At 43.0% G+C, this 12,973-nt stretch overlaps 1 protein-coding gene across 2 annotated transcripts in view; it reads right to left on the reverse strand.

Moving 5' to 3' along the window:
- NUP93 (nucleoporin 93kDa) overlaps nucleotides 1–12,442 on the reverse strand; it is an 85,614-nt gene extending 73,172 nt beyond the window's left edge. The window contains exons 1-3 of one of the 2 annotated variants that reach the window (XM_010584345.1): nucleotides 12,412–12,442; nucleotides 5,780–5,993; nucleotides 5,111–5,228 (exon numbers count right to left, since the gene is read on the reverse strand). In XM_010584345.1, coding sequence (XP_010582647.1) covers nucleotides 5,111–5,228; nucleotides 5,780–5,958 — 297 coding nt within the window. In that variant the 5' untranslated portion in view covers nucleotides 5,959–5,993; nucleotides 12,412–12,442. Of the gene's footprint in view, nucleotides 1–5,110; nucleotides 5,229–5,779; nucleotides 5,994–11,319; nucleotides 11,392–12,411 lie in introns of those variants that run through there. The other variant, XM_010584355.1, reaches the window with a different exon arrangement.
- Nucleotides 12,443–12,973: the final 531 nt, after the last annotated feature.

Below are 12,973 nucleotides of genomic sequence, written 5' to 3' on the forward strand. Positions count from 1 at the left end.
AATAGGGCTTTTTGACAACTTAAAAAATATTGATCTTTATAAACTGTTGACATAGGAATTGTTATGAACTGGATTTGCTGCAAGAAGCATTTGTTGTGTTGCATGCAATTTAAGAACACAATCTTTGAAATGAGAGGAAAAATACAAATTCCTATAATTTAATGGCAAGTCTAGAGTCTTTTTCATAATCTTCCCAGCCTACTGCTCTAGTGGGAGACATTTCCTGGACTCACAACCCTTTTATGTGCAAGCAATCTACATTTTACAACTGATAAATAATTCAGATAATTAATTGAGCTGCAATTTGCTGCACTTCTTTTTAGTCAGCACTATGGAGTACCATTTAAAAGAGGTTCTGTACAGAAAGTCCCTCTTGCTTGTTAACCCAAGCTGAGGCTTCTATTAAGGTAAATTCCTAGATTCTCTTAACACTTTCTGAATGTCTCACATCAGCGTCCTGGGACTTCATGCCCTAGGATGCTCCCCTCTGATTTTTCTTGCTGTGTTTTACTGTCTATATAAGAACAGGGTATTTCCTGGAATTCTCCTTCCGCAGTGCTGACTGCCGCCATTTGAAAGATTAGATTCTAGCATATCTCTCTATGCTGCCCACATACAGGCTGCTAGAATAGACCACAACGTCAGAAGGAACAAATACAGTAAGTAAATATTTTAGGTAAGAAAGCTGGAGAAGCTCAAGCAAATTGTCAGAGAAATCACTGGATGCAAAGGAGCAATGTGGGAGCACATGGCAGGATGTCTAAGAAGTATTTTCATGCTGTAAGAGCTTTGATAGAATTTAAAAGTCAGCAGATACCTAAAATTCGTACAATAAAGATTTAATTGTATTCATAACCCTCACGTAACTGCAAGAGTCAGCAAAGGCTAAGCATTAGGTCTCCGCCTCTGGCACAAGGGCCCACATTCACCTCCAGAGGTACCACCTTCTCCTGTGCTGTGGTGTACATAAGCTGTACCAATGCAGAGTCCCACCAGAGCTTCACAGGGGGGAAGAGTGCAAGGGCTTGCAGTTTCAGATGCGTACCTAAAAAAAGTTTCAGCCTCTTAATCAAATGATGCTGTCAAGTATTTATGAACTGATAACACTACCTGCTCAAACTGAAGCTTGAGGGACACCACACATAGAAGAATAATTAAAGTGTTAAAGAATCTACAAACAAGAAGTAAGTTTCAGACAGGATTTAAGGTTAAGTAAATTTGCTGCAAACTACACAGGCTTGTGAATATGTGTTAAGCATCAGGAAAAGACAGGACTGAGAAAGGACAGCTGAGCCTACAACAGTTATGATAAACTGTGAACCAAGTTCATTTAGTATTTAGGAAGAAGTTTTTGTTGGTTAAAAAAAGAGGAATGGCAATGCTAGGAAGTGCAGGCTTGATGCAGAACAGAACAGCCCTTCCCAGTCCACAGAATTAAAGCCTAGCAGTATATCTGTGTAAATACTGAGTAACAGTAGAGGAATAGTAAAATCCTGTAAAACAATAAACCAGATCCCTTCCTTATATCACTCTGCACACTGCCTTCCAGGATACAATGGGAGCAACTTACAGAGGGAGAATTCTACACAGTGGAAAGGGATAGCTAAGTCTGACTCAAAATAAACACAACAAGCCTGAAGAAGCCTTATGAAGCTAATTAACTAGAAAGAATGAAAATAAATCTCAACAATCATCAGAAGGTATAAGAAAAAGTAACACAGGAAGAAGCGTTTGTAGCACATCTTTATCTAAAGCATCAAATAATTTTAAAACCTACTTGGTTAACAGAACTAATTAGAGGACAATCAGCAGTGTATAACTCAAAGGTCCTCTTACGTAACTAACAATAAAAACTACTCTGAAAGGACAAGATCCTGTTGTTGATGACTGCATACCAGAACCTACAGATGAGTGCAGAGAATTATCCATATTCTAAGCAAGTTACTTTCAGATAATGTCAACCATTGTCAACATTAACCAGACAGCTTGAGATTTGACTGCAAATAACCTCAGACAGAGCACAGGATCATGTTCTGCAAAACAACATAAAAATCCTTGCACCTGTTAACTGCAAAACAGGGACAAAACATTTAAAACTGGCACTTCACTCATGTGCCTGCAAGATGATCTAAAATGGAGCACCTTGCCATGCTTCCCACTGCAAATCGGTTTTAGCTAATTTACTATGAATGTTTTCTGCACATGGCCTGCAAAAGAATTTAAGATTCAAAGCACCCATGTATTAGGCCTCAGACATGAGTAGTTAGATTTAAATTAGAGAGTGATCACTGATTAAATCACCAGTGTTAATCATGATTCAAAACAGCAAGCAGGAAACTTTGATTTAAATGATTGATTTTAATCCTGTTTTTCATTTGTACTTTTTAGCTGTTTTCCTAAAGCAAGGGCTGAATCTCATTGGCTGATTTGGCCATTTAAACACATTGATTTGCAATTAACCACTGGTTTTATGCTACATTTGAAGCTTTTCCTAAACAGGAGGATACAATTGTATCTAAATTCACAATATAAACTTATTTAAAAACCATAGTATTTATTCAGAATCTTAAAGACTTATTAAGCTTGAAAACAATCAGTGAGAAGTTTCTTATTTACTAGATGACACACACACTCTTACTCTTAAACATATGCTTCGTGTCAAGCTCCACTAGGATGGACTAGAATCCTATGAGAAATAGACCATATAGAAGTGTTCAGTCAATTAAAATGCCTTATGCAAAAGTATACAGGCTGTATTCCAAAATGTTTGCTTTTCAAATTGCCTCTGTGAGACCAAAGAGATTGTTAACTTTAGTAGCAAAAAGGTTGAAAATGATGGCTAGACACCGAGGCATTTCAGCACCTAAACACGCAAACAGACCAATACTTAAGAAACTTTCAAGAAGGCCTACACAAGGTAAGCACCCTGTTCCCACAGAAATCACCCATAGTTGAAATCAATGGGTCTCAGATACCACATTTGTTTAAGCATGGCTGAAAATTTCTTGATTTCAGGTGGTAAGATATTTTAAAAATAGAATCTCCTCCCACATCCTTCAAGCTTTTTCAATTACAAAATCTCATCTGTCACTTATTTTTTGTTTAAAAAATAAGTATGCTTATTTTTAAATAACTTCAATGGTTTATAGCAAGCTTAGTCCATAATGTCAACTGCCACGAATTCAAACTTAAACACTTCCTTTTTTAAAGAAATAAATGCATTCCAATGAAAAACACTCAAACATGGTCATGGGTCATAAAAAAAAATACACTGGAGATGAGAAAATATACTGAGCAGATCACCAGAATATACCAGAATCACCGTATCACATAAGGCCTTGAGATCTGGTATAATTAAGAAAGAAGAAAGCCTTCACATTTTGGTTAGGTAACCAGTAAAATAAAGTAAAATGTGAGTATTTTGCAGTCCTATACATTTTCTCATATGCCACAAATCTCAGATCCAAAGAGTCAAGAGATTCACTGCTTCTGGGCTCGAGAATCTACAGTAAGATTGTTCTTAAAGCAGAAAGGAAAACCACCAGAAATCAAAGAACTAACAGCAGCGGTAAACCTAAAAAAAAAATCTTGGAAAAAAATCTGGACAGAATGGGGTCAAGGAAGACATGTACCAAGTTTAACATCACCAATTAGAAACACAACAACATCAGAAACTGGAACAAAGGAATAAAATGAGACAAGACAAAGTGAATAATGCTAGTGGTTTAGAGCTCTCACTCTGTGATCATGCAAGGGAGAAAGTCTCCACAGTACACTATTTTTTAGTGAAAAAGAGGAGGAAAATCATCTGGGGAGGGCGAGAGAAGATAGCCAAATACACTAGGAGTTGCCAGAAGGTGAAGAGGTGCAAAGGCACAAGAAGAAATCCCATCTTAGAGACACATGTTAAATGCTCCGAGTAGTCAGTTCTCACACAGTCACCCCTCTGCATTCCCAGCCCAAGAGGACTGAAGGCAGTCCCAACGTGGAGGAGTACTGCTTGCACTGCAAGGAAACATCTCCTTGCCACGGGCACCAGGGCACACACATAGCCTACTGGAAAGGCTATGAGCCTTAGAGAATAGGGGATTAAGTAAATCTGCCTGAAGACAGGAGACCACAGGGCTCCTGACACTAGAATGAGACTAGACTAAGGGTCCATCCACCCAAAACGGACAGCACCAAATGCTTAAATAAAACATACCATTAGATAAAATGGAGTAACTTCACACACCTCCCTTCCCTCCCTTTCCCTTCTAAAGTTACATAGTTTAGGGCATACTACTTCTGTGAAAAAGACTTGCAACTCTTTTGACCCTCCTAACTTAGCCATCTGCCAGTACAGAGAGAGAATATAAGCTTCAAAATGATTAACCAGTAATTCAGACTGTTGTCTTCAACACAACCCACAACATCAATTCCATAACCAGCTCTTAACTGAGTAATGAATACCACAGGTTTCTTCATCATGAAGGCATTCTACAAGGGCAGGCAACTATCATAAAGCAAAAATAGATGGGTCACATTAATTTCTAAGACACCTGGGGAGATGATCTACAGGAAAATTTACAAGATTAAATCACACTGGCAAAGCATATGAAACATGTCAAAGTCAGTCTACCCACCAAGACAAGGTTATGACATCTGAGATACAGTGAAAGAAAAAGCTATACTCACCTCTTTTCCATGTTGACTTAAATGCCCCCTATTCCAACACCTCAAAATTGCCAAGTGGTTCCACATGTGTTCTTCATAAACATAAAAAAAGGTCTCAAAACTATGAGGGAGAGGTATCCCTGTGCAATTTAGGCTCGCAAAGCCAACAAAGACAGATCCACAAAGGCAGTAAGTATGTACCTAGTTCCTCTTGCCTTCAGCAAGAGTTTGGAACTTGAAGTACTTCTGCCAACCTGGTATTTAATGCTGCTTCTGATGGCTAACTTGAACATCTTTCATCATTGAAAGCAGCATCCCTCCTCTGTACTTCCTCCAGCCAGTGAATTAAACACAGAGCAAGACTATTTCCACAATGGCCTTAGAAGAGCTTTGAATCACAACACAGGAATGGCAGTTACAAGGGCAGTGAAATTCACGTCAGAAATGCCCCTACCTGGATATCAGTGTCCTTCACAGGTTCAAGAGGCTCAAATGTAGTGGCTGCACTTAGACTCTCTAGTCGCTGAGAAATGTGAGATATATCAAGCCCTCTAGACCCAAGAAGAACAGACCTATAAGGAAGAAATTGTCCAGGTATGAAATTAGTATTGAACAGACAGAACTCTAAACCCAAATTCATTGCCAATGTTTAGGTCAGCAGCTAGCCATGGACAGACAGTGCTCCCAGCTGTGTTATGAAAACTGCACAAAAAACAAACTTTGAACAGCCCTATGTGTATATCTAACCACCTCAGCCCTGCTGAACTCTTCTCTTTCTGCTGTGCCACTGCAGTACTGCACAGCTGCCAAGTCCTTCCAGATAGAAAAATTCTACAGCATGTTGGTAAATGTCTCTGGCAGCAGCCAGAACAAGGTACTGCACTTTTTGGCTTTAGTGGCTGAAATCAGGAATGGTAGCTCCTCAGATAAATCCTTCAATAACTTAAAGAGGAAAAAAAAAAAAAAAAAAAAAAAAAAAGTAAGAGCAGGGGGTGGGGGAGAACCCAGTTTTGCTGTTTCTCCTGGGCATGTCCTCCTGGCAAGTCTCCCCAAAGGGTAGAAACCAAACCTGTCAACAGCTACCCTCTGCATAGAGCTTCCAATACCAGTGCTCTGTACTTACGCCTTAACGTCTGCAGTCTCCTGGGAAGTGCGGGTCAGAGTGCGGGAACGCAGGCGCTCCCCAGCCTGCTGGATCTCCTGCAGGTTGCGTTCTACATGAGGGAGCTCAGAGATGCCTTCTGTCTCGGCTGCAAGCTGTTCTGCCTGCTGGAGAAGCTCTCCAAAGCCTTCAGTATCCATCTCTGTTGCAGGTTTCACTCAAGATGGACAGAAACCTTCAGAGAAAGAGAAAATTCTTGCTCAGCTATAAACAGTTTCTATACCTACAACGGCACAGACATACCAGCAAGAGTGGGTCTTCTAGAACAGTATACTCTTCTGCCCATTCTCCTCAAGCACTAAATATCAAAGAAATACTTTCAAGTGGTCTCAGAGAGCTTTGCCTTGCAGGACTACGTTCTTAAGGCAGTCAGCAGACCTACAGACCTGTCAGAAGCAGGATGCAGATGCCATATGACAGTTTGTATATTGCCTTCATGCAGGATGCAGATGCCATATGACAGTTTGTATATTGCCTTCATACAAAGGAGAGTGAAAGCAGGAGTCCCTGTGAGGAATTTGTTGTTAGTTTAGCTATAAACTACTTGTACACACATATATTTAAGTAGTTTGGAGAGTTGGACTCGATGATCCTTACCAGTCCCTTCCAACTCAATACATTCTATGATTCTATGACACACACATATGCATGCACAGGTATATATGTATACATGAGGGCTGAAAACACACACAACTTATAAACATGAAGTTAAATTAACAAGACAGGCAAGCACACACACGTACAGACACCCACAACTAGCCACCTATTAGAACGCGTTAATCCATACGTCATTAACCGCCAAAGCCAAAAGAAATACGTACATGTTGTTCCAATGTAAAAGACACGGTGTCTAACTTTGATGCGTGCAGAACATTTTACCAGTGTTTGTGAGAACTGCTTGCATAGACCAAATGAGAGAATAGTTAAAGAAACTACGCAGCATAAGGCAAGGGCTGTAACAGAGGAGGTCATTAGTGCATCGTGCAGTTCCAAATTCAGAATGGAGCTTGTTATTTTTACAGAAAGGACAAAAATGTACATGCTTGGGATCAACGTGGAAAAAAACATGTACCTGCAATGGTGTCCACATTCATGGAATATGAAACCCAAACCCTCAACTTCACACTCCAAATCCATGATTTGCAGCTAAATCAGCTACATGTTAGAAGCACCTGGCACCTCTGTAAAGCCACAGGAGAAGATCACAGAAATCTAGTCTTGCTGAATGGTGCTACAGACACGGGAATCTCCAGTACAATCTCTCTCTCATAGCATTTGCACCCTAACCCAGAGTGCCTGGGATCAAATAAGACAAACCAGATCTCAAGCATTAACTCCAGCTCTTTATCCTTTACTCAAAAGTAAAATCAATGGAGACTATCTAGTTCAAGGGAGCCCACCAAGAAGAAAACAGGGCATTTCTACAAACCAAAAATAGCCTGCAATACAATTATTTCTTGGTACCCCTCAATCATACCAAAGCAATTTAACAGTACAATTTTAATATTCCTCACGTTCTCAGTCTCACCACCATTCCCAAGTACAACTACCAGTGGCAACAGCACTGCTTTCGTCTGTCTGGACAAGTGATTTAAAAGCACTGCATGATGATTCATTCAGACATATGCAGTTAGAAAGAGAAACTGATCCACACTGCCTGTGTGCCAGGACAAACCCTAACAGCCGGCATCCCGGAATGGAGAATTTCACAAGCACTCCCCACCCACTTCTGGAAAGCTGGGAGCTACTGGGGGAGGCAGCAATCATATTTGCACTGACTTGTTAATCAGGTGAGATAGCAGAGACTGGATTTGTTTGAACAGATTAGCATGTCACCGAGACAGAGGGGAACAAGGTGGGGGGGGTTGGAAATAGGCGGTTTCATGCCCTGCAATGCAGTACAGAACATCTTTCCAGTGTTTACTTGTGATAACTCAGGTGCACCCCTGCCAGAAGCAGCCTCTGTTGGCAAACACTGACCAGAACAGCCACACTCCCACACAGTTAAGAACTGATCAGATACTCCAGGAGCAGCGACTGCAAGAAGAGCACAGATTTCAGCTTGATTTGATCCAATCCGGTCCACTTCCCCTTTTCATTACCGACAAGATAAAATGCTGGGAGTGTAAAGCGGCACTAACTTCTCAGAGCACTGAAACCAAAAGCATGGAGAATCAGTGCACTATAAAACTGCTCCCAAAGCTGCACTTTTTAGCCATAGACTCCACATCAATACCATATAAGGTCTGTCCCATAACTTTGCTGATGTAGGACAACTGCAACAGCTCTGTGAAATTGAATTGAATTCAGCAAACATGGAACAAACTAGTTATTTTGGACCAAGTTAAACTACCTGCGATTATAACCAAGCACTGGAAATGACAGCTCAAAACTTATCTAGAGAGCCAACACTAAACAGCTTTTTCTAAGCAACAGAATTCAAATATTCAGACTGAGTAACAGCACAAACAACTTTGTCTCCACCCTGACAGAATTTACTGCATCCAAGACACTGCAGTCTGACTCTTAATGCTGCTGTGCAAGATGGAAACTGCTACCACAGTAACAAGCAGAGCGATGGCAGATTTTCACGTCTGGCTAGGGAAGAAGCAACAACTGACACCTAAGGGAAAGAAAATACATCAGAAATTAAACTAACTTCTGTGAAACCAGATCGACCTTGGGCTAAAAGCCAGGACTGAAAAGGCTCTTCTGTAAAACACCTTTGATGACTTATCAATAGAAGCTGCTGCATTAGACTACTATGCCATTAAACCCCAGTTTAATGTTTCCCCAACATTTAAAACCACAAATAAACGCTATATATTGTACACGTTGACTGGATTTAAGCCAAAAAGAAACTAGAAATGATGATGACAGGTTTCTTAAGTCTATTCAGACTGATTATAAATAATGATTTATTCCCTAAATCCCTAAAAATTCCTCAAGAGCACTAGAATGCTACCTAATGAAGAACACTGTAGCTGTAATACTCCAAATATGGCCACGATTAATGTTTTACTGTACTAGCTTCAGAAAGATGCAAAGCTGAAATACTCTAATGTGTGCGCAAGCGTCTGTTGTACTTCACATACTGACAGGTTTTGTGTCATCAAATTAATTAACTTTGAGAAACAGACTAAAAAAAAAAAATCAGATTTTTTCCCATGCTTTGAAAAAAGAAAGGAGGAAGACTTCACAGGGGAGAAGGAAAGCCTCACCCGCTACATTCAGAATAGCTGATGGACCAATACAGTTCCACAAGTTGCAAAGAGATTCTTCAAAATAGGAAATGAAGAGGAAGAAATCCAGTGTTGTCCTCTTGCAGAGGCTCCCGCCCCAGAGTGCTCAAGAGACCCAGTCTGACAAGTCAAGATCAGCTTCTTTTGGAAGGAAGATGCAAGAGCACACTAGTAAGAGAAAGTAAGCAATTCTTTACTTGCTGCAGCCAAGATCTGAGGCAAAAGTGCTTTTTTGACAGGCTCCAAGCCTGGGCTGCTCAGATAGTATAGCAGGTTCTGTCTACTAAGCTAAACATGAATAAGTAAAAGGCCTATTCTGCAGGCCTGGGGAATTCTGTAGGAACAGCAGTAATAATACGTAGCTCTTGCACAGCACTTTGCATAAGCAGACATCCAGACATTTCGGAGAGGAAGTCAGCAACATAATCTCCATGTTACAGACAGGGGAACTGATTAAGAAATGCAGAGATGGAAATCAAAGAGCAGGTGGCCAAATTTTTGTTAGTTTTTAAAGGAAAGCACAATGACATTTATAGGATATTAGTTAGACACTGAAATAAGTTGCCTTCCAAGGATGCTGACACTCTGCCACTGGAGCTTTTTAAGAGTAGGACAGGCATAAAGCAGAAGTGGTGTAGACCTACTGACCCCTCACCAAGAGCAGACACGCATCATTGGGGTCAACTCTTGAGGTCTCTTCCTGCCTTATTTTCCATGTTCCGCAAGTGGAAGTGACCAAGTACAACCCAAATATCTGCTGCACATTTTCAGGAGATCACCCTCTAGTATGTAAAGCACGATAATAAATGTTTAATCAAACCTAACAAGGGGAAAATTCCATACCCTAGCTACACTAAAAACACATGAAATCAGGATAGGCCAGCTTAAAAACAAATACCTGAAAGCTCCAAGCTATACTTGGTACTCCATCTGGTACAACAGCCCATTCCCCCAGCAACAAAAGGCTGATGCAGGAAAATCCTGAACAGGCCACACAACAATCTTTCAAACTTACTGCTTCTTCTACCACCCACCAATTAATCCTCCCCTGCCTCCCCAAAAGAGTTTCAGTCCTGTATGTTTTGTTCTTCATCTCATGTATAGGTAGACATGCAAAGGTCCAGTCTTATGATCTCAAAGAGCTCTTACAGTACATATGTTGAACAAAAATGTTTTTTCAAAGTTTTAAAGGCAGTATCATTCATTTATTTGCTTTTGTACTGTGAGAAAGGACAAACAAGGGCACATGACTTCTCTATTCTGTTGATTATTTAACCTGGAACCAAACAGTAGGCATTTTAAATTATTTCTTCCAATATATACTACCATGCATTTGTCAACACCACCTTTTATCTGCCATCTGACTTTGAAGTTCCTCACAGTGGTCTCAAGCCCCCACTGTCCTGAATAACTGACTCGGATGCAGTTTTGCCATCTTATCACTCACCCCCTTTTCCAAACACTTAGTACTTATTTTAAGCACCTGACTCTCACCCAACTCAGCAGGGCACTAACTTCCACAGGGTGGCAAACTGACCCTCATCAAATAGAGCATTTAGTTTTGTATTTGAAATTCCTTACATGAAAACCCAGATCCTCCCCCCTCACTGAATTTCCTGTGATATTATCACCACAGGAACATTATGGATTTAGATGACAGAATCACATACATCCTCCAAGCAAGTTTTAAGCTTTTCCTATTTGTAAGCCCCTAGAAGTTTTCCCAAGGAGTCAGAAACCCTTTTAGAGACACAACGTAAGCAAACAGCAGTAAATCACACAGGAAGTAGCTTCTCTTTGTTACCCTCACCTTAGCTCTCCATGACCTAACTACTGTCCCATAAGACAAAATGACCAAATTGAAGGAGGAGGGAAGTAGCCCTTGTTTGCACTTGGACTTTAATTCAACCCCTTCCACTCACTGTTAATATATTCTGGTTTAGAATAACGTTGGGACACAGATGGCATCCAGCACTCCACAGCAGCTGCTAATTAAATACCGATACCCAGTGCACCCACAGCTCAAGTTTTAACACAACACAGTTCAACATCATGTCACAGAAGTCTGGCTATTGCCTGCAGTTGGGACCAAACAGCCAGAGTAAGTTACTCTATACACTTTATGATGAATCCAGGAAAATCAAAACCATAACACGGAGTGAATCTTGCCTAGGAGGGACTAACGAATAGCATTCCTTAGGTTCAGAAATAGTTCTGCATCCAAGATGCTCTGTAAGAAATCCTTATACTCATTTTCACCTGTTTTGCACAAGAAGTCAGCACTGCTGTTGGTAGACAGGACTTGTGAGCTGGGGTAGGGGGAAAAGGCTAGTCATCATTCTCATTCAAGGACAGTCTGAAGCATCCACGTTAAGTGTTTAAAGATAGCTATACTGTCCTGCATCGAACTTACTGATCTGAAAAACACAAAAGTCCTGAGTATTGCATACGGTTTACCTTCTGCATTCAGAAGTCTTCTATATCCTGACAGGAATATATAAAAGCAACGCTTGGCAACTCCGAGGTCACATGAGCTTACCAAAATCTGCCACGAAACAGAAGTTGAGCCAGCAACAGCATCGAGAACACTGTGCCTTTCATGAGCTCCCACCACCTGATACCTGGCAGCAGGTGCTCTTCCCCCAGTCAGGAACCAACCAGTAAGCCCACTGTGGCAAGGAATGTGACCCCCCCGCCCCCCCCCAAACTTGAAACGGAGACTCCAAATCACATGCATACACAGACCCACCATCCTGACACCTCCCCAATCAAACAACAAGCTTCTGCTTCCTGAAGCACCAAGACAGCACCTCGGTTAAACGCGAAGCTCCCTTCTACAACTGGGCTTTGCACTGCCGACCAACACAAAACAGCTCGGATGAAGAGACTACTCCTCGCACATTCAAGGCCAGCCCCGCTACTTTAAGGCGGGTTACTTTTCGGGCAGATATATACAGAAACCCCAAGGAGCCCCAGAAAGGCCCACGGGGAGGCCTGCGAGTGCTCCCCACCAGCCTCCCGCCGCAGCGGCCTGCACTGCGGCTGAGGCACCCGTCAGGAAGCACCAGGGGCCGTACCGCTGCCCGGGGCTGCTCACGTCCTGCCTCAGGCAGCCGCCTCCCTGAGGGGGCTCTTCCCAGGGGAGGCCCCGCCGGAGCCCCCCACCACGGGGCCCGCCCGGCAGCCAGACAGAGGAAGCCCCGGGCGAGGGGAGGCTGCCGAGGGCTCAGGACCGGGTGGGGGGGGGGAGATTAGAACCCCGCACCGCCCACCGAAGAAGGGAGAGGAGGAGGAGGAGGAGGCGGCAGTGGCGGGAGGGAAAGCCATGACACGTCCGCGAGGCGCCCTCACCTGCCCGCCGCTCTGGCCGCCGCGCCTGCCGTCCCCGCGCCGCGCGCCCCTATTGGCCGCCCTCACGCCCTTCCCCGCACTCCCATTGGCCGAGCCGCCACGCTTCCCCGCGCCGCGCGTTTCTATTGGCCCAGCCACCGCTCTTCCCAGCGCGCCGGCTCCCGCCCTCTCGCGACAACAGCTTTATTGAGGCGCCCAGAGGCGGACACGGACAACGTGGGGGGGGGGCGGGGGCGGGCTGTCTTAGGAAGATGAGGGTTCGAGACTGCCTCCCGCCTCTCCCCCCCGTGTGCTTGGCGCTGCGCATGCCGTACCGCGGCGAAATCACCCCCCAAAAGAGAAATACAGAAAGAAATAAAGCGCATGGGGCTTTTCCTCTCTGTCCTCCCTCTCCCTTCACAGTCACCACTAACTCATGCTGACAAACCCCACCTGAGAGCTGATTCTTTGGGAGGTGAAACGAGGGTAATGAATTCATCTCACTTTTCCCTCCTATGGCCAAATACAGCAGCAAACAAACCCACAGCCAGCAGGTACTCTCTCCATCACCAGTGGAATAGTC

The sequence above is a fragment of the Haliaeetus leucocephalus genome, unplaced genomic scaffold (assembly GCF_000737465.1).
Source record: "Haliaeetus leucocephalus isolate CR32 unplaced genomic scaffold, Haliaeetus_leucocephalus-4.0 Scaffold92, whole genome shotgun sequence".
Classification (NCBI taxonomy): Eukaryota; Metazoa; Chordata; class Aves; order Accipitriformes; family Accipitridae; genus Haliaeetus; species Haliaeetus leucocephalus.